This window comes from Clytia hemisphaerica, unplaced genomic scaffold (assembly GCF_902728285.1).
Source record: "Clytia hemisphaerica strain Z4C2 unplaced genomic scaffold, Clytia hemisphaerica genome assembly, whole genome shotgun sequence".
Classification (NCBI taxonomy): Eukaryota; Metazoa; Cnidaria; class Hydrozoa; order Leptothecata; family Clytiidae; genus Clytia; species Clytia hemisphaerica.
Genome location: NW_027103495.1, coordinates 392,517 through 420,387, shown reverse-complemented (window position 1 = coordinate 420,387; position 27,871 = coordinate 392,517). Strand labels below are relative to the sequence as shown.

Sequence of the window (27,871 nt, the reverse complement as noted above, 5' to 3'; positions counted from 1 at the left end):
TGAAAATGAAGATTATTTAATATTTACCGATATTGTGGGAGAGTCGATGAACGGCCAGTGATAATGAGAATAACATTGTCATGTCATTTGTACGTCTTTTGAATGTCTTGGTAAAGTTCTTAGAATCTCAAGAAAAAGATGTACAGTAGGCGTTATTTTCAAAGAAAACCAAATCATTCAGTGAAAAGTAGGGTTAAATGGTAGTCTCTTTCCAATTTTCTGAAAAACTGTGTGTCGCAAAATGACCAAGGTTCGAAATCAACAAACAAATCATTCTAAAACTAACCCTTTCACTGGCTTAAATTTTTTTTAGGGATTTCTAAGATCAGAGTAAAGGCTTGAAGACACGAGAAGTTTTTTTTGCGCTGGTGCAATGCAACATGCTCCATCCCATCAATCTGAAACGTTTTCTCTCGTTTCCACCCTATTTTCTTTCAAAATTGATTCGAATCAAGCCTTAAAGCTGGTGAGAATGGTTTTAACGTTTTTGCTATGTACGAGATGCTTTGAATCCAACGGCAGCCTGTATTTCAATTTTGAAACACTGTGACGGAATCTTCCAAAATGACCAGAGATCTAAAGTCGGTACTACTACATGAACAATGCAACTATTGCTTGAATGGGAAGGTGAAAATAACCCGAAAAGAAAAAATTCAGAAAAATTTTATCATTTTTCTGTTTCCCGTTTTGGTCAAGAACTGTTCATCGTCCCCGAACGGGAAATAGAATTTTTGTAAAAAAAGCAGATTTTTGTTTCCCGATCGAGAAAAATTTCCAAATGGAGAAGTTTTTAATTGGGAATGGGGAAAGTAGAATTAAGAAGCGATTTCTTAACTACCGGGTGAATATTATTTATTTTTCCTCCTTTACAAGAGGGACAAGTTTTAAATTCCACAGGCATTTCCAGAGTGCTTTTCCGATCGGGAAACTGGTGAACTTCCCGATTTGGAAAGTCTAGCCATTTTCGGGAAGTTTTCCACTTTCTCGTTCGGGAAATATTTCCCGTTAAGGCAATAGTTGGCTTTCCCATGTAGTGGTCCTGGCTGATCTAGCAGATTCTATAAGAGTTGAAAAAGTCAATTCATTATAAGCTGTTTTTGTTTTTGAGAAGGTTGGCGTTTTTATATAATGCTAAATACATTTTATCAGTTAGCAAAAGTTCACAGTGTGGGAGTTAGTGGTTATGTATGCCAAAGGTGGGCTTTTATTGATTATTTTTTCTTCTAATTTTAATATAGATATTTATTGGCGGTAGGCGAACTACTTTTCTTAGAAAATTTAATCATTATATATGATGTTCATCTACAAACTATTGTAAGATATATTATTAAAGTTTTGAAGAATTTTCAGCCTTTTAGAGTTATCTTTTATGTGTTCAAAATCTTTAAAAATAAAAAATTCTCCATTGAGCATACAGTTAAGCCTCTTTATAACCAATTTTTCACCGTATATTGACTACTTCTATACAACTTTACACTGCAGATAGACAAGTTCAAAAAGTGTTTCATTATATTTTAGAAAGCTCTGTTCATTTAAGAAAATTTTTAATCTATTTAAAAAGCTTTGGTAGAGGTCAAGTAAAAAAAATGACATTCCACGGCTAGCTAAATTCCACTGCTCTCAAAATCTGAACAAATTGATAATTTTCACTAAAAACTTGTCGCGGGATGAATCATAAGCATATAATAAGCATAAGCTATGCCTGGATGGTTTGAAAGCATATGCATATGGCCAGGCAAGGGGTATATACTTGCTTATAAAAAACATGTATAAAATAAAAATGTTAAAAACTTTGAAAATAGTTCAGGGTGAAAAACTTAAAGAAGCGTTTCAGAGAAGTTTCAGCTATCTGAATGAGGGTAAAGAATTTCATTCTAAAATGTCATCGATAACATTTTGTGCGGTTTAGAGAACTTCCCGAATGGAGCTCGACCGATCATTAAGCTCGACCAGGGTTCTTTCCCTTGAAATCTTACACGAATGTACAAAAAAATCTCATAAATATAAAATAGTTTTTTTGTCGTGTTAGTTCAGCTTCCGATCTTTTTTAGCCCTATGTAAATCTTTTGATTAAATTTCTTTTGATTGCGGGTGTACCTGGATCTATCACTCAGGTACAGTATAATATAATGTTCATCGTTCTACCAAAGCAAATGTTCTTTCCAAATCTCGATAATATTTGAACAGGGACAAATCTCTTCTTTTTTTCAAGTATCTTTCTTCTTTTTGAATCTGTCCAATGCAGATGCGGACGTATCAACTTGTTCCACCAAACTTTTATTATCATTCATTTGCTCTTGTTTTTTCTCTTCGATTTTTTTCGATTTCAATTTATCCTGTTGAACGAAAAGATGAAAGTTAGCATGCAGGGCTAAATGTCTGTATTTACAAACAGCAAGCTAAGTAATTTCGTTGCTTTTTGAGACTTTATAGACTGTGCGCATCCCCAGAATTGATTTTGATATAGGGGATACGGATCGTGTATAAAATTCCCGTCCGAGAGTTACCCCAATTTTGTAGTCCCCTCTTTCAGTTTCCTTAAAAAGCTTCAGAGATCCAACGCTTATATTAACCTCTAGCCATTCAAATTTTTAATTGAAATCTAATAAAATTTAAAGATCTCTTATATAAAACTTACTAATCAAGCTAATCAAGTTTCTAAAACTCAAAAACACAAAGACGGGGTAACTCTCGGACGAGAATTTTATACTCGATCACATCCCCTATATCAAAACATATCAGAGAGGTGTGCGCAGCCTAGAGACTTTAGGGTTGTTTTACCAGCATCACGTATTTTTAATCTGGAATACTCATTTAAACAGGATTTCTTTGAAAGATAATTTTAAAATAGTTTAAATGCATGTACTGCTGTACAACGCAATACGAATTCTTAAAGTCAAGTATTAGCAAAGTTCCATGCTGCCGCAATGAATGCCATGAGATTTGTTATGCCTTACGGGACCGAACAAAAAACTCACCCTTTTGCTTTCTTCGTCTACTCCTTTCTTCCGTTGGAGAGCTTTTCCGGAAGAACTTCTACCTTTCTTCTTGTGTTTCGGTTGAAAGGCCACATCCTCCTGCGAACAAAATACAGAAATTTGACATCATTGGGCTGTTCCAGTAAATTTCCTTACAGGGGGTGGACAAACCTTTTCAAGGCAAAAAAAATTCTTAGAAATGTGTTGATGGAAACTGGCAAAATACGCAAAAGAAGCCTTGGAAAAATTCTTTCCATACTTTAAAAGTGAGACTGGACGAACTAAAATCAGTCTTTTACCTCCTTGAAATTTTAGAATAACTTTTTACCCCCTGGAAAAAATAATAGTCCTTTATGCCCCCTGGAAATTTTTCTCCAATACCACCAGGAAATGTTCGTCCATCCCCCTGTATGGATATAACATGGAATGGCCCATTGTTATAAACAGTAACATCCTTGGTGATGATCAGATTTACGTTGACCAACCAAAAATTAAAATCGTATTTTCTTGATTTGTATTTTCATATAATTACCAAAAAGTTGCATGACAATTTAAAAAACACGACTATTATTAAATTTGCAGAGTCAATTATATCCAGATGGCAGAACATTTTTAAATTTGACCTTTACATCTTTTAATAGAGTTCAAATACAAAAAATACAAAAAATCCTAAACGACTTCAAGTTATGTTCAATTTCAATGATAAAATTCTACAACCGCCCATTACTGGACATGGTTGGACATGGGAAAGTACCTCACCGTGAGGCCTATTCACTTAGAGGTATTTTCCCATGTCAAACTAGTTAAATTCAAATTCACATCATTACTTCTTGCTTAAGGCAAGAGAACAAAATTGACTAACAGAAATCGAAGTAAACAGAAATAACGAACTGAGTTTCATTGCTTTGCGATTCTCAAAACGAAAACGAAAATTGTCACAAACCCTAACACTGCCAACTGAAAGTCTTTATACAGTCAGTCTCCTCTATCGCAGGGCCTTCACGCCCAACGGGCTTCTTGTTGAAATTCATATAAAACACATCTGTATCGACTGTTATACAATATAAAGACACTTGAAGCCATATTCAGACAAGATGATCATTCTACGAAATTCTATGGGGACGATTTCTCGACTTCCTAAAAGGGCTCGGGAGTGAACGTGTCAAGTCTAAACTCTAATTTAACTTTGCAAATTTGCCTTAAAATCTCAAGATTGACAAGTGCTATGACCTTGAAATGGCCTCTTCCAGAAAATTTTTGTACATGGTGGGAGGATATATTGTATATTTTGTCTAGGGGGTAGTGAAAAATCTGCAAAATTTCCTTGTTTTAAGGATAAGGGGTGATTTTGAGTGTCCAGGGGGTCAACTCCCCATATTCAAATTTTTCCAGTGGTAGATAGTAGAATGATGATTTACAAAATTTTGGTTCAGCCACCTGTTTGATTGTTAGTTTACAGATTCGCTCCCATTAGTATTTAGTACTTTGCAGACCGGTCTGTAAAATACACAGTGACCCTCTGCCGGAATTCACAAACTACTGGAGTTTTCGACTTGAAATTTTCACCATTGATAGATATTAACCATCTAAGACAGTGTTTTAGTCATGTGAGCGGTTGGTATTTTACAGAACGGTCCGCTTTTTACCTAAAATGCTCACTTTCAGCATAACCACCCGACCAATTTTGCTGAAATTTTGGCTGCAAGCTTGTATCATCAATACCTAAAACTTGTACACTATATACAGTATCTTAGGAAAAAAAGAGCAATTTTGGACCGGTCTGTAAAATACACGATACCAACAGGTGGCAAAAGATTAATTTATAGGACCTCCAGGTAGGTCCAAAAAAAAAATAAAAAAATTCAACAGTATACATGAATAAAATATTTATCAACAATGAATTAACACGGCTGTCAAAAAAATCCCGAGAAGTTAGTCATTATAACACCAACCATGACAACGCTCATTATTAAAAACAAAAGTTATTGCTTCTTCTGTTTTCGGAACATCATTTTCGCTTCCACCAGCCCCTGGTTCAGTCCAACAAGCTGTTTCCAATGAATGGAATATGCATTGTATAAAATATCACCAGCGTATGGGTATTCACCGTTTAGGTTCATATCAAGGCAAGCTCCGAACCACCATCCCGACTTGTATTTGCTTGCACAGTTTTCACTATTCAATAAGTCATTGTCGTGGTCAAATGTGGAAAATTTTCTCCCATTATGATTAAGAAAGCTGGCATGGTAATTCCCAGCGGAAGGATCAGATACGCTTAGCCGATATCCCGATGCTTCGTCACTGATTGAAAAGCTTTCGAATTTGGCAAATGCCTCCATACCATTGAAGCGTTTGGCATAGATTAATAATTCGACAGGTTGTTCTCTGGTGAACTGGTGAATGTGTTCAAGACCCAACCAATATTCTCCTGTGACGTCACCAAATCCCTCGGAATATTCATTCCAACTTCTAATGAAGCTTTCTGATCCATCAAATCTTTTCTGAAAGATGGTCCAACCTTTACCATGCGGCGTGACCATCTCGCAATAAACTTCAACAACTTTTCCCTCTATTAGGATTTTGTAAGCTCCATTTTCAGCAGTATGGTCACGCTCGTAGTGATCCATGCAATCTTGTGGCGGGGTCGATCTATTTTGAAAATCTCACTTCGGTTGTTCGGTCTCAAGTTGGAAGGCAAATCTTCGATAGGGTAAAAAATGGAACAAACCATATCTCCTGATTCATTTAGTCTGGTGATTTGTGTGATGGAACAGAGTTTGTTTTGACAAAGAAGAAAACATTCAGTCGAAGTAAACACCACTTGTTGGTGGATAGGAATTATGCTTTCATCGATGGAAAACTGGTCTGCAATTTGGATGTGTTGTTCATCATTGGCAATAACACCAGGTAGACTTTCCAGGAGGAATATTGCCAATAAATGAAGCCAGAGGAACATTTCTTCACAAAAAAACTCAGTAAAGAATTTTATTTATCACGAAAGCGGGCGAGAAAAAAACATGAAAACCTTTTGTGGTTGAGTGGGCCATTCTATTTTTATATCCATACAGGGGGTGGAAGAACATTTCCAGGGGGTAACCGGAGAAGAATTTCCAGGGGGTATAACGGAGTATTTTTTCATTTTTCTAGAAGGTAAAAGTTTATTCTGTAATTTCCAGGGGTAAAAGACTCATTTCAGTTCTTCCACCCTTACTTTTTAGGTATGTAAAGAATTTTTCCAATGGTACTTTTCCAAGGGTTCTTTTGCAAATTTTGCCATTTTCCAGGGGTATTCATATATCTTTATTTGCCTTAAAAAGGTTCGTGTCCAACCCCCTGTATGGAAATTTAATGGAACAGCTCAATGATAAAAATACTTTGAATAAAAATAGAATGTTGCCACTGTAACGAACCAATGTTTGAATAAACAATACTCATATGAAATGAATTGTTTTTTTAAAAATAGATAACGTATATATTTTTTATTTTTAGTTGCCTGAAGATTGTCCCAAAAATGGCATGAAACTGCCAGTAGCAGAATAAACAAGTGATACTTTTATGGACCTACCTGGTTATGCATTTAACACATTTATAATTGATATCTACGTGACGTGACCATTAAACAATCATTCAGAACACAAATAGTGACGATTTATTAAAATTAGTCGTTTGTTTCTTATAAAAAAAACGTTGAGAAACCAAAATTTCATGCTCTTGAAATATTCTTTCATATCAACGACTTTGTCACAATTAGGTCACTACTATTTTGAACCTTTGTACCAAAAATCGAAAAATTCCTATGATTCAATCCCGAGAAAAGTTGGTAACAGACGAACAAACGGACGAACGAACGAACACAGGTTAATTTATAGGACCTCCACCCCACCGGGGTAGGTCCAAAAAGTGTCTTTTATTCCTGAATAAACAACACTCATTTTCTTTTTGAATCAGTTCGTGACTGTAAAATTAAAAAAAGAAACGCTTGGAAAAACAAATCGAGCCATTGATGAATGTCATTTTTACGTTCAATGACAATTCAATATTAGAATATCACCATTGTGAAAAAAACTTTATGGCTTTGATCATTCATGCGAACTGGTTAGCTTATTTTTATACCATATTTCGAATCGTCAATTAATTTAAACCAATGAAGTAAATAAATAAAGAAATTGTTATGACTGTCTCAAAGAACATAACTTCTACTTCGAAGGACTTTTGATTTCAGCGAAGTTTAAATTTTTAGAAATTTAGAATTTCAAAATTTTTTGTGGAGTAGAAAAAATCTTTGCTTTTTTCATCTTCCCTTTCGAAATTTTTGAAAGATTTAAAATCAGAGGCGTATTTAGGGTAGGTCAAGTAGGTCAAGTGACATAGTTCCGAGAAATTGAAAAACATGAAAAATTGTGAAACAGGCAATCTTATTCCTCTTAGTGATACACAGTCCCCTTCGCAGATGCCATGTCTTGTATCAACTTTATCAATTTTATGCGTGCGGCAGTTAAAACTAACTAAACTAGACTGAAATTTATCTCCGCAGTATTACCTCCCTAATGTTTTGCGAGTGAACCTTTCGCTATTTAGAGACTTTTATTTTGATAATCCGAAACCTATCTAATACCGCCCGACCCATATCGTCCCGCTTGAGTGACTTAGCAACACCCTTTTTGACCTCTTTCGCCCTAGCAAATCGGGATCATATTATTACCGAGCTCAACTTCTCTAAAAATTCACGTGTAATGACCTTGAGTGACTGCTTATATATCTGGCCGCCGTTCATTTAGAGATAATATGAAGCCGAGAGTCATAGCTAGAAATGGCTGAAACGACCTAGCAAAATTTCTGAAAAAATCGGGGTAATAGCTATGAGGCTACGTACAGCTTCTCTGTCGAGTTTATTAAAAAACAATACTCAATTCACATTTCCTAGCTTATCTCTTTCACAGTTTTTATTGAGAGAAGCTCAGTTTCCAGAGCTGAAATTTGCTGAATCGACCCAGTTAACTTTTGAGTTTGATCTGAAATTTTGTGAAAGTCCAAGTAACTTTCACGTCTTAACTGTGATTTTATAGCTTTAATTCTTATGGATCGATTGCTAAGAATTGATCGTCAGGGTATTAAGTATCAGCACCAGTTGTCACTGCTTTAAGTTGAACTAATAATGTTTATTTTTTAACAAAAATGAAGCATTTTTCAATGTCTTTTAAAACTTTGTTTTTTACCTGCTTTTTGGTTGTTGTTGTGAGCAGAAATGAATATATTAGAATGATTTGACACCATTTAATTACCTCCTATTCAATTCAAAACATAAAAAATAATTTTAGGGATATAAAGGCCTATAAACTCAACTATAACTCATCTATATTTCTTGTTTTGGGGAAACGAACATTGCTCCACATCAGTATCTATTTTTTTACCACAAGCGGTTAATTGGCGTAAAAAGGTAGTTAAAACGTGAGACAGGGGTATACGTTGAGTAAAAAAATTCCCATAATTTGTAACATAGTACGAGTGGCGATACAAACTACGTCCGTCTGAACAAAAGTGGAATCTTGCATAGAATAACTCGGATAGCGATTAAACGAAAAATGATAAACGCCTTTCCAAGAACCAGACTTGAACAACTTGGCTTCAAAATTTTGACCTACTTGGCAAAATTCCTAAATACGCCACTGAAAATCGTCCACTTAAAATGATCTTTTTAACATAGTCATTATAAAAAACACTGGTCTGGCAATGTATTGTTTTAGCTTTATTGTCGAATTTTCTTTTGTTATAAATAAAAGGCAAGTTGGGATTTGCATACTTTTTGATCACGTTACCAAATTCTCCTTTTGGGATTGGTCTAAATTTCAATCACATGATCAAAAAGTATGCAAAATAAAGTCGATTTGCGAACACAAGCTCTATCTGTTAACAATGGAAAGAAACAAAAGCCTTCCAGACCGGGGTTTTTTATAATGACTATGTTTTTAACAAGGTATTCCTTTTATATATTTTCTCCTTCAAGAGAAATGTATGAAAACGTGCGCAGACTGTCAATTTTTTTAGAACAGACTTTAGGTTTGATTTATTGTGTAGTAACAACGACTCCTTTAACTTACATGTTTTTTATATAAGCATAAAAAAACTGAGTCGGAGACGCTTAGATCAAGAGATTGATAAGGTTGAAAAATGTTTATATTCTAAGCAAAATTTTAGGACAATGCCAGCTAAAATTTTTTAGGAAAATCCCAGTCAAAAACAACCAAAATCGGAAAATGTATAGGAGCCTGAAAGAGAGTTAATAAATTAACAAGATAAGAATAAAAATGAATGTGTCTCGGAGTGGTTATATGAGTTATCTAAATGGCTAAATGGAGTTGCAACCAGTTTGCCCATTTATTATTTACACATTTTCATTAATTTCAATATTTTACTGTACTGAGGATGGTTCCCTGTTGAGTACCGAAACGTAAACAAATAAATTTTAGAATAATGAAAAGAAACTGCTGTTAATTTTTTTACGATTAAAGATGTATGACGCGCCTTATGTTGCAAAACTGTGCATACTTTCGCTTTTCAAAATTCCTTAGAACTAGAAATCTCGCTTTGATAAAAATGGGAATTTCGCTTTGATAAAGTTTAAATCCTGCTTTGCTAAAGTTTAAAATTTTTTAATTTCGCATAGCGAAAGTATTACGATAGCCTTTCGCGGCGGTGTGGAGTAACATTTAGAAAACCAAAGTAGTTATTACGGTGGATGGACTCACTAAATTTAACTTTCACTTTACACGCTCGTATAACCACGGACGATTTTGGCGGGGTTTCTTTAGAATACCTCATAAACATGTGTGCAGCTTTCAAAGCTCGGAATTTTTCCCTTTTTTCTTAGAGGCATATACTTTATAAGAATCAAATCAATAACTCTATAGAACGCTATACTATTATCTTTCGGTAATAAGCTCTTACAAAGTAAACAAAGGACGGCGCACAATATGACCATATTTATTTTTCTAGTAAGCAATTACTTTATAAGAATCAAATCAACAACTCTAGATAGACGGTCATATACCCTTCGTTTCGATAATAAGCTCTTACAAAGTAAACAAAGGACGGTGCACAAGCATATTCGTCGTCTTGTTTCGCTTTGATAGAATACACCTTATCGGAAATTCCACCTCCTCGCGTTGCTGCTACGCAACACTTTTTGGGAGGTAAACAAAGCTCGATATTGCGGTTTTCAGGCAAAAAGCCTTACAAAACACCCAAAATGTTGATGCCAAAAGAGCCTCCAAATCAACTGAAGAACCACCAAAGTTGTTGTTTTTGTCTTTCTAATAGCTTCTGCTAGCATCTTGAAAGCTTTGTTTTGTTTGTTTTTTTCAAATTCAGTGTATTTTTAGGAACATAAACAAGCCAGATATAAGCAAATGAGTTCTTGTTTTACGCGGGAACTTTTATACAGGTCTAGAATTCATGTAGAATATTTACGTGACGGAAATGTAGTGTTGAAGCTGGGCCGTACTACGCGGGCGTACTCCATGGATTGCTAGCCATACCGTCGCTACTCGCGCTACAATTTATGTTTACCTCCCAATTTCAACGGATCCATTTTAGCGCAATTGTCTGTGTGTCACCACTTTCGTTTTGGCTTTGTTTGTGTTTTAAAATTATGACTTTTACTCTCTTGCTCCACAAACTTGTTCTATTGGATTCGCGCCATTTGCAAAAGATCGGATAGAGCTTGGTTTAGACTTTATTCAGCCTTTGTTTTGAAATTTAAGGCCCATCTACATTTAGTAATTTTAATTTTTGCCCAGACTTGCCTTTTTCTCTCTTCTTTTGTTTTAAATGTTTTCGAATGTATTTAACGATCGTATTTATTAATGACATTCGAATTCTTTTCAAAACAAAACAATCAAAAGTATATCAAAACATAAAAATCAAAAAGTTTGTGGACAACAACAGCATTCAAAGGGCGATATAAAGCAAGAGAAGAAATTATTTCACCTCTTCCTTTCTATAAAAATATTCAAGTCGTTGTTACTATTAAAAAGTGTGTACGTCATTTTTTATGTTTAAATTCGAAAAGTTATGACAAGGGATTTCAATCTTTATCAAAGTGAAAATTCAAATTTTATCAAAGCGAAAATTCAAATTTTATCAAAGCGAAAATTCAAATTTTATCAAAGCTAAATTTCTACTTTTTGCAAAGCGAAATTTCTAATTTCATCAAAGCGAGATTTAAATCTTTATCGAAGCAAAAATTCAAATTTTCTAGCGAGATTTCTAATTCTACTGAATTTTGAAAAGAGAAAGTATGAATAGTTTTTGCAATATAGGGCGTGTCATAAAGATGTACACAAGGATTTATTTATTTAATTAAAGGTTTTGTTTTTGAATAAGAGTGATATCGTTTGCTTACTCATCAATTTTAATTTACAAGCTTTTTCATATTGGATTGACACGTAGGTGGAACAAGACTGGTCAAAAAGAGAGAAAAAAAACATTTTTTGCTTCTATCAGCACGATATAACAATAAGCAGACACTGTCCTGATATGAAACAAGTGTCTGATATGAAACGGGAACACTGATGTAAAAGAAAACTTTTAACATATAGAAGATATTTTCAATTTGTATTTGCGTTGCTAAGTAATTTCTAATGAGATCCATTCAAGCTGAAAAAACATTCAATCAAATTTTCATAACAATTATTTTTCATTTTTATTATTAAAAATTATACTCGAAAGTCATCAATCATCCCTTGAAATATTATATATTATTTTGTTTCTCAGAATTTTTTGTGAAGAAATGTTGATCAGGCTTTGGCTTCATTTATTGGCAATATTCCTCCTGGAAAGTCTACCTGGTGTTATTGCCAATGATGAACAACACATCCAAATTGCAGACCAGTCTTCCATCGATGAAAGCATAATTCCTATCCACCAACAAGTGGTGTTTACTTCGACTGAATGCTTTCTTCTTTGTCAAAACAAACTCTGTTCCATCACACAAATCACCAGACTAAATGAATCAGGAGATATGGTTTGTTCCATTTTTGACCCTATCGAAGATTTGCCTTCCAACTTGAGACCGAACAACCGAAGTGAGATTTTCAAAATAGATCGACCCCCGCCACAAGATTGCATGGATTACTACGAGCGTGACCATACTGCTGAAAATGGAGCTTACAAAATCCTAATAGAGGGAAAAGTTGTTGAAGTTTATTGCGAGATGAGCACGCCGCATGGTAAAGGTTGGACCATCTTTCAGAAAAGATTTGATGGATCAGAAAGCTTCATTAGAAGTTGGAATGAATATTCCGAGGGATTTGGTGACGTCACAGGAGAATATTGGTTGGGTCTTGAACACATTCACCAGTTCACCAGAGAGCAACCTGTCGAATTGTTAATCTATGCCAAACGCTTCAATGGTATGGAGGCATTTGCCAAATTCGAAAGCTTTTCAATCAGTGACGAAGCATCGGGATATCGGCTAAGCGTATCTGATCATTCAACAGGGAAATACCATGCCAGCTTTTTGAATCATAATGGCATGAAATTTTCAACACCTGATGTCGATAATGATTATAATTGTGCGGATAGATTCGAAGTCGGATGGTGGTTTAAGCAATGTTTTGTGTTGGGAGCAAACCTAAATGGTAAGTACCCGAATGACGGTAATGTACACTATGAAGCCAATTCTATTCATTGGTATCACTTCACCAACGACCTGCAGGAAGGATTGCCCGAAACGAAAATGATGTTCCGAAAGAAAAACAACTGAAATACATTCTGCATTGAAAGATTGAGCCCAGCAGACACACAACGTTGTTTCAACGTCTATCTAACGTTCACTACGTCCACCAACGTATAACGTTATAATAACGTTTAAACAATGTTGTGTGCCAGCTGGGACTGTAGTCTTTTATAGGAACGAGAAGTGAGGTAATTGGAACTTGGTAATTGGAACTTGATAATTGGTATTTTTTGTCTTATGTTGAAAGCGATTTAACACATCCAAATCACCTGGATTGAAAAACTAATTTCCCTTAAAACAAAAACACAAGGGAACCGTCCCCATGGGGCCAGGCCTGAAAACAATCAGTTGTCCACATGGAAAGCAGTTCCAATGTGTCAAGGCTTAGGGTATTAGTCGAGACATGATCATCAACTATCAAAACCAACATATAGAGAATGAGACGTAATCATGGGATTTAATGAGTTTTTTTCCGTTTTTATTTATTTATTATTATTTTTATTAAATGATTTAAATCAGTAGGTTGATTGGTTTATGGTTTATAGCTATAGGCCGAGACAAGTGATGAAATTGGAACATTATTTTTTGTCATATGTTGAAACCGATTTAACACATCCAAATCAACCGGAATGTCCAAATTTTAAGACAGCTTTTACGTATAGAGGTATTTCAAGACCTTTCAGACGGTTTTTCTGATCAGGCTAAGAAATAACAACAGTGTTTCATTTCATTTTTTGTTAAGTAACATAACAATTTTTTCCTCTTGTTTTCAGATTCCGATTCTAGATATCCAACATTTCTGCAAATTTCACTTTTCTCTCTAGCATTAACACCTTCTATGGTTTTCGATTTGAACTTTCGATTATCTAGTACTTTTATTTAAGGTTATTCTTTTAATTATTTATTTAGTACAAACTTAAAAATTTTAATATATTATCTATAAAGTTCGTTTCCTTGCTCCCAATATCACTTATCGCTCTGACTTCTACCTTGGTTTGTGGAAATGAACTTTTTGGATAAAAAAAAAAATTATTATTTATACTTTTAATTTCTGTAAATATTTGTTTATTATCCTTTAATTTGTAGACAGAAGAACCCTATTTTATTTCAGGGAAGTCGATCTTGTATGATGTAATTAAAAAAAAAACAAACATAATTTCCTGTAATTTCTGCCATTATGGAAACAAACGTTCGAATCTGTAGAGACAATCCCTTACACAAATCGAACGTTTGCTTCCTTAATTGTGGAAGTCACTTAACTTAATAAAACAGAAAAAACTATTGCTATTTTTTGAGCCCGATCATCATAGAAAACCGTCTCAGAAAACAGCGTTTGGTCCAATAATGGGTAATATAACTTTTCATTATACACGCTTTTTTTTATAAGAATATACTTTATAAGAATGATGAAATTGGGCAAAAAATTAAGAATACGCTTATAATATCACCATAATGGAATATTGCAACTGAACCTTAGAATGCCCCTTTCAGAGAATTTTTATCTGTAAATTGCCAACTATCCCCCAGGAAGGCTCAAACCTTTTTAAAAAATGCCATTTTTGCTTCAGGTATGTATTTACATGTTAATTCTAGGTTTTTTTTGGATCCTAACCTAAGAATACCGTAAGAATATTTTAGGATGATTTTCCCCAAAAAGTTAAGAATATCCATAATGAAATGAAAAAACACCATTCTTATATAAAAAAAGCGTGTATTCATATATGTCTATCAATTCTTTTGTAAATTAATTATCAGTTTGTAAAACTCGTTCAGGCCCTTCTCCACTTTTGCGCGAAAATAATCGAAACATTTTTGTCAATCGTTTTTGCCTGCAGAAAAGATGAGGTCATTAAAAAAGTTGATAGAAGTTCATTTTTTTTAATCATTACGTCAGATTTGCCCAAAGGAATCGTATCATTTTTCAACCGACCTTCGCACGAAAGGAGACCGGCCTTTACTGTCATTGATTTCGATTTTTTCTCTTCAAAAATCAACACTCCTTTATTTATCGGACTAATAAATGTTTAGCAACCAAACTGACAATGATTTCGTTCAGCTGCAACAAGTGAAACTAGATGGGTTCTTATAATTTTAATGTCATTCAAAGAGACGTCGAAATGGATAAATTCTGAATTGTAAAGATAAGGTCATACATTTTCAATTAACTTTCCCGGCTCAATGAAAAATGAAAAATGGAACTTTTCAGGGCAACTTTTCAGGGCATGCTATTCTCCTTAAATACAACTTTAAGCAATCATTAAAGTATTTACATTTTTAGAAGGCAATTTGCTTAATTAATTTCTGTCTCAATATAATTTGTAGTGGAGACAAAAAATAATAACTTTTGATAGAATGCGAATTAGATGGCGGTTTTGTGCTTGTTCAAAGGAAAATCAGGAGTGAAATGTTGTCAAAAATAAAAATTAATTAAAAAATCGAAAAACAAAGATGAAAAATGAAGAAGAAGAAACTCAACTTTTCGTAGAACAATGCTATGATCTTCATTTTTAAATCAGCGATTCTTTAATCTTACAACGTCATAAATGCGAAAAAAAATTCATGAAATTTTCATTCAGTCAAAAAATACAGCTTAAAACTTTGCCCTGGTTAACTTGTAAAAGGGCTCTTTTTTGTCATTTTTTGATAATTTTTGAAGTCAATCAGTGATAAATTTTGGACTGCATCTTTCGATGGAGCAAATTTCTTTGAACAATTTTTTCACATTAATGACGTTCTAAGATCAAAGAATCACTCATGTAAAAATTATAATTATTAGGACGATAATATTAGATATATTAGATTGATAATTATAGGACGATTATTAAAGAGGCTGATTTTCTTCTTCTTCATTTTCCGATATTTTTTAAATTTTTTTTTAATGATAATATTCCACTCCTGTTTGTCTTTTCAACAAGCGAAAAACTGCTATCTAATTCAAATTCTGTCAAAAGTTATAGTCTTTTTTGTCTCCGCTGCAAATTATATTGAGACAGACTTAGGCTTGAATTCATTTCGGACTCAAATCATGAATTTCTAAACAACGAGTCGGACGCTACAACAAGCACAAAAGAAAGACAACATACCATATTTTCGTCTTTTTCTTCTTGCTTCATGATTGTACTAGCCGTGTCTACTTTTTGAATGTCTGACGGATCCAGGCTGATCATCTCTGGTTGGATCTGCATAAAGTAACAAAAAAAGTAGTAAAAATCTCACACATGACATTATAAACCATCGCTCTAGAAAGCTTAAAATCAAAGCTTGATCTTTGACAAAGAATGTAGGTTTTAACGTTTTTAAGTACAACACCTAAAAATTCCAAAAAAATCAAATTGTCATAAATTCGCAATTATGGATTTTAAGTCAACAAAATTTAGGGTTCTTTCTCAGTTCATTATTCTTAGAAAGGCGTAGTGGTATAGTGGTTATCATCCTTGAATCCCGCCTGGGAGGCCCGAGATCGATACCCACCATGTCTCTACGATTCACTTGGCAAGTGAATTTACCTTCGCCCGGGTCAACCCATGCCATGTGAGGGGAATAGGGTACCATTACTCTGATACATGAGTGTGGGTAGATTAGACAGACGTTGTGACGTGCCGTGGCACTCATAAGGTTCGGCCTCGCGTGAGCATCGCTCTCCCAGTCGTTCGAGTGTCATGGTATACGCCATGACTTGGCAGCTCGCGTCTGTCAAGTTGCAGTGTCTGTCAGCGCCGTGATTCCTACTCCTTCGTGGGTAGGACCAATCCCGAATTCATTCGGAGGGCTCATATCTATCTATACTTAGAAATATATCCAAATATGAAAAATCTAAACTATTGGACCTGCTTCAAACTACCCATTTCTTGAAAAAACTTGCTCTTAACTCTCTTTTCGATATGAAAACAAACCGAGTCACCTACTACACCACGAAAGAATCCAAAAAAAAAAAGTTTCAAACCTTCTCCAGAAGCATTTTAACTTCTGTTTCTGCCTTTTGCTTGCGACTTTCATACGGGTTGACTTCTAAACCATCAAAATTGGCCTCGCCAGCTCCTGGTATCAACAAACTTGTGAAACCATTAGAATGACCCACACCCAGTACATCTTCGTAAGGACAGAACTCGATGTCGGTGATATCAGCTTTACCGTTGACAATATGCCTCATATATGGGAGGTTTTGTCTTGTGCGGAACGCATCTTTAAAGACCTAAAAAGCAAAACCAAACGATATTAAATAACATTTGAAATTTTAAAAATTATGTGTTTTAGAAATGCATGTGTTGCTTTCTATGTAATACAAAAAAAGTGTTGCAACTCATGATATGCACCATTGAAATATGTCTTCTACGGACCCAACGGCTGATTGGTTGTAAATGACGTAAATTCGAAAATCGAATGTGGAACTCACCAAGAAACGGAATGAAAAAATCCCGGTGAGGTACTCGCTAAGCCAAAACCCGCTAGTGATAAGCTAGAAAGCGCATTTGAAAAATGAAAAGACTTACGTAGACATTTGAACCAAAGGCGGCAGCAAGCAGACCCTTTTGACTGACCGCCAAACAATGGGAAGCTTTGCCTTGAAATCGGTATTTATAAACAGGTTTGTATGCTCTGATGTCCCATACTTTTAGCATACCATCTTGCCCTGTAGTCGCCATGTACCTGTAGGAAATAGAAAATAAATCGAACCTCAATCTTAAAGAGATCAAAAAGTTTGTTTTGAGTAAGGGAAAGGTTATGGATTAAAAATAGTGTAAAGGATACCATTTAAGTGTTAGAAAAAAATTTGTTATGAGAATGGTCGCTCTTACACTCCTTGTCGTTCTGTTGCTATGGATAACACAGGACCTCGATGACATAACATTTTCAACAACGGCTCTTTTACTTTCGGTGCCCACATAGAAACCGTCCCTATAAAACAAAAAGTATAAAGATAAGTTATTAGTGCAGATTAGTTGAATATAGCGTCGTAAAAGATTAAAGTTTCGTTAATTTTTTCAAAATCTTTAAAATTACCTTTGGAAGTAATTTCTTACCATTGGCGTGGCCTAGTTGGACGACAGCGTTGTAAGGATTGGACGTAAGACAATCACAGCGTCCATGCGGTATACGTAACTTGCCGACAGCTTTCCCCGTTGAAGTGTCTTGGTACATGAGATGTCCGTTTTGGCCCTAAGGGTACCGTAAAGGTGTAGGGTTGAAAACAACAGGGTTGAAGAGTCACCCACATTATATTTACTACTTGGTGAGTTTTGGTTAAGGGTTCCACCGTAAACACGCCAATTTTGTCAGCCGATACAAAATCCTTAAAGATCTTAGCAAAACTCATACTAATCCAGCTATTCGGTGTACGCCCTTTAGAGACGATTTCACTTAAAAGAAACTATTGAATTATTGATCTTTCTTTTTTTCAACTTCAGAGCTGAAGTGCTTCAAATGTTACATAGAAATGCTTTGAGGGGACGCTGGAATACTATCCAGAGAACCTCTCTTAATAGTAGGAAGCGAACCAATACTATACATAGCATCTTTCCTGAGACACAACCACCAGCTATTGGTTCGAAAGCAGATAGGATTTTGAAAACCCGCGAATTAGGCCTGGCAAAACTTTTTATGGTTAAAAAGACTGACGTTACAGGCAAAACTCGTAACCCTTAAAATAGGTAAAAAATTTACAATTTTTTAAAAATGAAGTTAATACAAATGATTGATACCATTGGATAGAGCATCAAATTCTGGGCCGTAACTCTCGGATGGGAATTTTATAAACGATGCATGAGCATTCCCTATATCAAAATATATTAGAGGGGATGCGTGCAGTCTAACCAATCACAAACAGTTGCGTCCCACGAAAGATGCTACGGATCCTAAGGGTTGGACCACCATTTACTATATAAGGTTCAATAAATCACGAAAACAGAAACCAAGGAAAACACACGAGGAAGAATAAACAACGTACGACACTGGTGAGGAGGAAATGATAAGGTAGATAATGCACTCTGTTGACATTCCGATGTTCTTTCATAACGTGAATCTCACTCCCTGTGTGGTCGTATATATGCACGTATTTCTTGTGTGCCACTGCAAAAAAACGATCCTGGTGGAGCCAACTAGAAGAGGAAAGGAAATATAATTTACATCATTTCCATGTATACAACTTTTTTCTATTGTTCCAAGGTTAAAAAGTCCAGATTGTTCCAAGGTTAAAAAGTCCAGTGGGGATGGTTTTGGAGTGCAATCTTTAAGCATTGAATTTTGAATGGGGATAAAATCAAAGTCGATTTTCCAGTGGGGCTGAAATTTCTGTGTATCTCCCAACGGGGAGATTTTTTGCCAAATTTTCTGGTGGGGCTGGGTCCCAGGATTATATATCGAGGGAAGTACACACTGTAGACGCGATGTATTCTTTCATATACGGAAAAGATAGCTGATGATTCGATAAAGATGATCTTGATATTCATGACGTAATCTTTAATACGGAAACATCCAAAAAACAACAGGGTGTTTGCCACCAGTTTTGAATTTAAACAATGAAACTGGTTGCAAAAGCCTGGTGTTTTTCATGTGTTTCCGTATAAAAGATTACGTCGTGAATGTAAAGAATTCAAAGTCAACATATTTTGAAGCTTTGATCTTGATCGAGTATTCTTTTTGAGAGAACCATCTATATTATTATTGAAATACAACGGAAAAGCCCAAAAGACAGAAAGTTAGAAATAATTGACACAAGCTCAGTACTCTAACGGCCCGAATAAAAGTATCCCACGGTTACTAATTTTTGAAAAGTTTTTGGATCCCCTCGTTCATTTAAAAAAATACCGGGTGCCTCAGAAAAATCTTTGGACGTTTGGCGAGCCAATGAGGCCAAGCAAAGTCTTTTTTGAACTCAAAACCATTTTTATTAGAAAGAGGATAGTCGAACTTAAATTTTGCGGTATAACTTTTTAAGTTTGGTCAAGTAGTTGTCAAGTTATAAGCTTTTGAAGTTAAAATTCACTTTTCGAAAAGTGTGAAAAACACGTAATAAAAGGGTACTAGCCGGTACCCGGCGTCGCACGCCGGTTTAGCTGTTGCTGAACGCATTTTAAAGTCCTTTGTATGTTGGGAAGCTGGCTTAAAATACGATGAAGTCAAAATTAAAGGGAAAAATTATCTTCAAAGTTTGACTCTGTCCCTCCCAGGTCACGTATCTTTTAACCATATTTTGAAAAAGATTTTTAAATTGTTGCAAAATGATCAGAAAGGGCGTTATTCAAACTATACCATACCGGCGACCTGTGACGTCCGAAAAGGCTTTGCAATTAGATTTTTTTCTCGCTTCGCTCGCTTTATATTTGCCGTACTTGTTGATGATTAGGAAAACTTTGATGTCAAGATAAGAGGAGTGAAATTATAGACATGACACGAGATTCGTCGAAAAAAAGCAGCCCGTGGGTACTTAGGCAAGAGAAGGATACGGGCATGAGCCGTTCTTAAGGATGCATTTTTAAAAATGGCAGTCCCTGAAAGGGTTGGAAAAATCAGAAAATCAAACTTCAGTCCCACTAAGAGTCGGTAAAAAAAGGGAAAAAAATTCAACTTTTTACCCCCAGAAAGATAGAAATTTAATCAAATTAGTCCCAATAAGGGAAGTAAACTTCACAAAATTTCGCTTGTTTCTTCTTCTCTCTAGTCTCGCTAAGGGTCCAAGGGCCAAAAGTCAGGCAGCTAGGCACCTTCGTCATAACTTTTCGAATTCAACAATGAATGACTTAGATTTACAGCAATATAATTATCGACATAGATGTTTATAAGTCCCTTTTTACGAAGAAAGATCTCTTGTTTTTACCGCCTTTCGAATGTATTGTTAATGTTGCTGTTTAGTTGTTCCAACAAACTTGTCTTGTGATTCTTATGTTTTAAATGTTTTAAATTTGTTCTTTTCTAAAACAGATTTTGTTTGAAAGATTTTCTTTTGTTTTGTTTTGAAACGAATTCGAATGTCTCAAATCAAATAAGGTCGTTAATTACATTCGAAAACATAAAACAAAAGAATAGAGAGAATAAAAGAAATAAACCAGCTGCGCTGGAAGCTCCGGCTTTAGAGATTAAAAGATGTGAAAGATGAGCTTGTTGAGTTAGTTGTGTTCAAACGTTGCTCACAAACTACTAATCAGAACAGATCAGAAAGCAAAGCAATAAATCTATTGCAGAGTCAGTATGAGAAATAATCTTAACGAATAAATAAACCAGCTGGAAGTTTAGCTATTCTAAGTGATTACACATGCACTTTCTTGCTTAAATAACCAAGCCCATCCCCAGCCCACTCATCCTCAACTAAAAAGTTCAAAATTGGAGCTAAAGGAGATAAACATTTAGAAGTCAATATTTCCAAGTTCTTATAAATTTATTTCTTTCTAAACTTGCCAATAGCGAAGCAATGATGCGCCGTTGATTTGATTGTCCGGATAAAATTTCGTTAATGGGATAAACTTTCGCGAGGATTTAATTTCACGATTGGGCCTACCCGCGAAATTTAAAAATTTAGCAGGGACTTAATTTCGCGGGTGGCAATATTTTCACGATTTTGTGACTTAACTGTCAAATCGTGCATTTTGGGTGTTGAAATACACATTATTAGCACTTCTTTGATGCCAGTAAACATTCAAAAGGTATTTGTTTGACAAATTTTGAGTTTTGTTTAGAAATATTTCGCGGATGAGGCCTTTCCAAATTTCCATTGAGACTTAATTTCGCGGATGACACCCAAATCCGCGAAATCAGCAAAATTTAATCCCCGCAAAAGTTTATCCCATTAAGCCACGGGTTTTTAGCTAAGCATTATTTTTTCTGCTGGGATAATACTTGGAGAAGAGTAGGATAAACCAAATAAAATGGTTCAATAGTGTGTATGTAATAAATAGTGTTATTATATACCTGTAGGCAAAAACAGCCATTGAATAATTCCTGATATACCATGGCTATTATACCACGGTATAATTTTTTTTTCAAATTTTGCTTTCAAAGTTAGATTTTTTTGTCGCTCTTGTTGTTATATCAAAGAAATTCATTAAAATAAATCAATTGTCAATTTCATGAACAAATTTTATGACTCAAAGTAATTAAGAAAATCATTAAAAAAGAAAAACATTCGAACGTTCGATTATGGGAGTGTTTTATGTGAAACGTTCGGCAATTGACACAATTAATTTCTTTTGGTTTTTGCCTCTAGGTATATAATAAAACATATATTCAATAGGTTTTCGTTGGTTATTGGATTTATTAACCCTCGGTGATGTATATTCAACTCGGCTTCGCCTCGTTGAATATTACATCACCTCGGGTTAATAAATCTCAATAACCAACTTTTACCCATTGAATATCTGCTTATTATATTTGGAAAAAACCTGTTTCGCGTTTGAAAAATGTTCAAAAGGAACGGTCGCCCCAGCCAATGAAATTACGACAAAGTCCAAAAAATATCAGTTATATTTCAGTTATAACACTGTGAAAATTTCTCCGATCTTGTTCAAATTTACGCAGGAATTGTGTTTTAGTATCTTTTACTGGATTCTCATAGTGATATGTTTGTAAAAAATCTGTGTCGGGTTTGAAAAATCAAAAGGAACGGTCGCCAGCCGCGACAAAATTACGACAAAGTCCAAAAACGATCATTTTCAGCCATAATACTGTGAAAATTTCTCCAATCTTGTTCAAATTTACACAGGAATTGTGTTTTAGTATCCTTTACTGAATTCTCATAGTGATATGTTTGTAAAAAATCTGTGTCGGGTTTGAAAAATCAAAAGGAACGGTCGCCAGCCGCGATGAAATTACAACAAAGTCCAAAAATGATAATTTTCCGCCATAACACTGTCTGACTGTGAAAGTTTCTCCAATCTTGTTAAAATTTACATAGGAACTGTGTTTCAGTATCCTTTATTGAATTCTCATAGTGATATGTTTGTAAAAAATCTGTGTCAGGTTTGAAAAATCAAAAGGAACGGTCGCCAGCCGCGACGAAATTACGACAAAGTTCAAAACGATCATTTTCAGCCATAATACTGTGAAAATTTCTCCAATCTTGTTCAAATTTACACAGGAGTTGTGTTTTAGTATCCTTTACTGAATTCTCATAGTGATATGTTTGTAAAAAATCTGTGTCGGGTTTGAAAAATCAAAAGGAACGGTCGCCAGCCGATGATGAATACGACAATAACAAAGTCCAAAACAGGATCATTTTCAGCCATACATAACACCACAAAAAATACTGTGTATCAATGGCTGTGTGTTTGAAAGTTTCATTGTCAAGTTTGAAAATCCAAAAGGGACAACCACCAATTATATCATCATGAAAAATGATCAAAAGTCCAAAATAGATCATTTTTACAGCATAAAATCATGAGAAACACACGTATTTGAATTCAGTATACAGTAGCAGTACAACGTACATCAAACTTCTCATAAATCATGTCCAAAACATCATGAATAAGGATGAAAATGATCAATTTTTCACTGAGATTTGCCAGTTCCAGTATTCACCTGTTCACAGCCTGACAGCTCACCAGTCCACGACCTTTCGATAGCCCAGGATAGCCATCTTTTTCTAAATACTTTTCGGCCAATCAAATCACAGTATTATCGGAATCAGTGATCCGTTTTTGTTAAATCGGAATAGATCATCGGATTAGATAAACAGACAAAAAATGTCTTGACGATTGTCGGAAGAGAGAATTAAAGGCTCCTAGGCCGGAGCAAAAACATAAGAGGCGGGCTCGGGCACGTCTGGGCAGATATTATAATCTATCAATCAAAACAAACTTATCGAACAACTCAAAGTCTTTATAAAACGGCGCGAATATTGTTCAACACATTTGTGGAGCAAGAACTGGAAGTCATCTTTTGGAAGAACAAAAACATTGCATTAGAAAACGAAAGTAGAAAACACAGACAAACACACATACAGACTACCACTATTAATATATAGACTAGCCGGTACCCGGCGTCGCATGCCGGTTAAGCTGTAGCTGAACGCAATAAAAGTCTTTTGGATGTAGACGAATTTTTTGTTTAAGTCAAAAGTTATCAGGAAGAGAATCGTTTACTGTACCAGTGTCGTCTGAAACAACTCTGAATATGCCGTCCAGTTGAAATGACAATTCTTCAGGAAAAAGTGGGAAAGTCACAAAGAATAGTGCAACTCTTTGTTTTTATCAGATTGAAAAAATAAGACAATTCTAAGTTGCTTTTTTAAACCCTTGTCATAACTGGCTGCGTTTAGACCAGCCTGGCATTTTGTAATTTGTTCGGTTTGTCAAATGCCTAATGATGCCAGCGTTTTGGCATTTCGTTGGCATTTGAAATGCCATTTTGAGCAAAGGAATCCCCTTTTCTGGCATTTCAAATCAAACAAAGAAACCAAAACAAAGAGAAAAAATGACATTTTTGATTTTTTAAAGTATTTGCACGTTTTTTATTCAGTTCTTTCTATAGATTGTAAAATTTGCAACATTTGCCATAGCCTAGCCCTACGGCAAAAAGTTTCAGTCTTAATGACTGCAGTTTTTGAAAGATTCCATGCTTTTCATTGTTTGATCTGTCAAAGTTGAACTTGAGGGAATCACCTTTTCAGTAATGACTCTAAAAATTCCTTAAATGCCATGACAGAAAATACAATGGAAAAGCTATTAAAATCGAATCCCTCATGAGCAAATGCCAAACTACAAATGCCAGTTGGTCTAAACGCGCAGCCACTTTTCAAATTTAAACATGTAAAATGACGTACACACTTTTTGACAGTAACGACGACTTGAATGTTTTTATATGAAGAAAGAGGTTGACTAATTTTCTCTTTTTGCTTTTTATCGCCTTTTGAATGCTGTCGTTGTTTGGTTTGACAAACTTTTTGACTGTTATGTTTTGATTTACATTTGAATTATTCTTTTCTATAAAAGGAATTTGTTTTGAAAAGAATTCGAATGTCATTAATAAATACGACCGTCAATTACATTCGAAAAGAATTTAAACAAAAGAAAAGAGAAAAACAAAAAACGGGCATGCCTACGCAGAAATTAAAATTACTAAATGTAGACGGGCCTTAAATTTCAAAACAAAGGCTGAATAAAGTCCAAACCAGGCTCTATCCGATCCGTCAATCAAAACAAACTTACCGAGAACAAAACATTGCTTGCGAAATCGAAAGTGACACACAGACAGTAGACTGGATTCGTTTATAATGCGTGTAATACTAATAATACCAATACTAATAATAATACGGGATTTAGTTTGTATAAACGACTGGAAGAATCCGGTGTTCCAGCCTTATAGATACAGGGGCTAGCTACGCAGAAACTTGCGTAGCGAGAAAACAATTTTTCAAGCAACAACAAACTCTCAAAACGAAATCAACTCAAATGAAAAACTTTCAATACACAAATCCACACATATTTTTTTTCTCAAGAATTACTTTGAGCAGAAAAAAATTATAATTGCAATATTGACACTTTTCTTATTTTCGGAGTTAGTGCACAAAGGTTTCTAGACGACTAAAATTGTTCCATTCATTACTTTTTGCTTTATTTCTACTATGTATAAATTAGTCGTCTAGCTTGCTAGACTACGCAGACAGAAAACAGAAAACAAAATGACATACGCGTTATACTAATAATATATAGATTAAATTAAGCATTTTTAAGCGTTTTCGATAAGAATTTTTTCAAATATTTCTAAAAACTGACTATTTACTAAAAACTGACCATGTTGTAAACGAAAACTGTAAAAGTCGTTAAATAAGTCAAATACTGACCTTTTTTTACGTGTTTTTTACACTTTTCGAAAAGTGAATTTTGACTTCAAAAGCTTATAACTTGACAACTACTTGACCAAACTTAAAAAGTTATACCGCGCTCGCCAAAGGCACCCGGTATATATTTTCAGCTACCACAAGCTAAATTGCTTTCAATAGCCTGGTTTTAGCATTAAATTTACCTTATTTTGAGTTTTTAGAGATTCAAATCACCCCCCCCCCGCAATTAGGCCCCGATTATTATGCTTTGAGAAAATTTCGGACTCCTACTATTCGGGAAATGCGACACAGGTAAACATGTTGAATGGAGCAAAACGAGTATCTTACCATGCGTCCCTGTTGCTTTCTTGAGATTGGATTTCACATCCCAAATCTTTTGTATTCCAATTGACCGTTGCTAAGTGACTCTTTTGTCCACATAGCAACAAAAATCTACGAGAAAGAGAGCAATACCGACAAACGTCACACAAATCCACAATCCCTTTTCGTGCAATCTGATACCACTGTCTCATTCTACATTTCGAGCAATTTTAGATTCCTGCGCTTTCTTTTATTGAGATCATTAACGCGGACAAGCATTTAAAAACTCATTGCAAGTTTTTATTTGGAATTAATTATAAAGCAACCAAGAAAAAGTAGTACTGTCCAAGTTGAATGGACTTTTCTCAAAAAATATTGAAGAAATCTGAATGGGCGATATAAAGAAAAGGAAGGAGGGTGAAGAGGCTTTTGGGATTAGGGAGTATTACTCACTTTCCATTCCTAGTGTAGTTGATTTTGTATGGACCGTATTCTTGCAAGTGTAAATTGAAATACTGAAACAATGAAGAAAGAAATATTTCAAAATTTAACACATGGACAGACTTGGGCTTGCCGTTATAGACACTGACACCTGACTTAAGTAAACTTTAATAAAGGAATTTATTGAATTGGTTACATCAATAATTGAAATAAGTGGAATATGGAGAGCTCAGAACAATTTAATTCTTACTTTTTGTGCACTTGAAACGTCGACTGATTTTTCGATTGCTTTTTGACTGATGTTATACGTCTTTTCGACAGCCTCAACTTCAAGAAACCTGAAAGAGAGCAAGGAAAAATGAAGTGTAACTTTTTTCTCAGTTGAGGATCAAGAAATGACACTGATTGATGGAAAGATAGTCAATACTCTGAACTTCAAGAAACAGAAAAATTAGAATAAAGTGCTTGTTGTTTTGTTGCGATGCGGGAAATTTTAAAAACATTAGGGATATGTTTTATGTACGAAAACTTTAACACATTGGAAGGAATCGCCTTAAATAGACCATTTCATGGTCGAAAAATAATAATGGGTAATCAGGACCAATGCTCTGTGATAACGACTAAAATTTTGGATGTTTTTTTGTTCATCTAACTAACGGGAAGTCGTCATGGGAGCACAATCAGTCCTGATTACCCATCAGCATCATTCCATTCAACCATGAGATGGTCTATATAAAAGACAGCATTTTAAAAACACGTGATGCATACATACCCAGTTTCCTCAGTGAGCAAATATTCTGATTTTGCTGCTTGCTTTACAGCTTGTTTGTAATTCGCTTCTTTTTGTTTCAAATTTGATTTCAATTTTCGATCTTTCGTTTTCTATAATAACAGAAAAATAAGACAATAACAAAGGTGTCATAAAGTGGCTGAGCTTAGTAGCTCCTTTTCCACTCAGGCTTGGTATATATCTCTAGTGAGAAGGAAAGGTGACAACTCGAATTGTGGGTTTTACAGAATAAGCATAGAGAGAAACAATGGTAAAAAAATTCGAAAAAGAAATTGAAACAGTACATTAATCTTCGAGTAAGTTTCACGGAATTCAATTTCGCGGCTGAGAGGAATTTTTGTTTAAAATATGGCTTATTTTGCCCCAAAAACACCAATTTTTTAGATGATTTCTTAAATCATGAGAATATTTTTTTTCGCAGAATATAATTTCGCGGATTTGTCAAAAAACCGCGAAATTAAATTCCGCGAAAATTTGTTCCACCAAAATTTCTTCCCTTAAGGTAATTCAAAATAGCCTGATGATCTAAAGCTCAAAAAAAGGATGGCATACCCTGGTTTTAACACCACCACCTCGAGTATACTTAAGAATCTTCTCAGGATCTATATGATATTCTTCAGTGTTTGGCCTCTTCGACTTCTTTTTCTCACTGTTTCCGCTTAATTTTGTTACTGGTACTTCTTCTGATGGAACTGTTTCGATTGTGTCTGCCATTTTGTATTATTTTTCTTTTCTTTTTTTTGTAATCTGGTAAAATGAATATTAGTCATTATACTATAGTAATTGTTTTAGAGATGAGATCTATGTTTGCCTTAAAAGTTAAATAAATATAGGAGAAAACTTTGACTTTTTAGGGT

The 27,871-nt window shown here is 34.8% G+C and overlaps 1 protein-coding gene across 1 annotated transcript; it reads right to left on the bottom strand.

Annotated features, from left to right (window-relative positions):
* Positions 1-1,995: 1,995 nt before the first annotated feature.
* Positions 1,996-27,763, bottom strand: LOC136798692 (uncharacterized). Its single transcript, XM_067055347.1, has 13 exons — positions 27,567-27,763; positions 26,997-27,106; positions 26,475-26,562; positions 26,237-26,298; positions 25,811-25,915; positions 18,659-18,809; positions 17,736-17,871; positions 17,511-17,610; positions 17,205-17,361; positions 16,658-16,906; positions 15,798-15,893; positions 2,979-3,077; positions 1,996-2,336 (listed from the first exon to the last, which is right to left on the bottom strand). Exons 1-13 carry the CDS (start codon positions 27,726-27,728, stop codon positions 2,208-2,210), a joined length of 1,644 nt encoding a protein of 547 aa, XP_066911448.1. The 5' UTR covers positions 27,729-27,763; the 3' UTR covers positions 1,996-2,207.
* Positions 27,764-27,871: the final 108 nt, after the last annotated feature.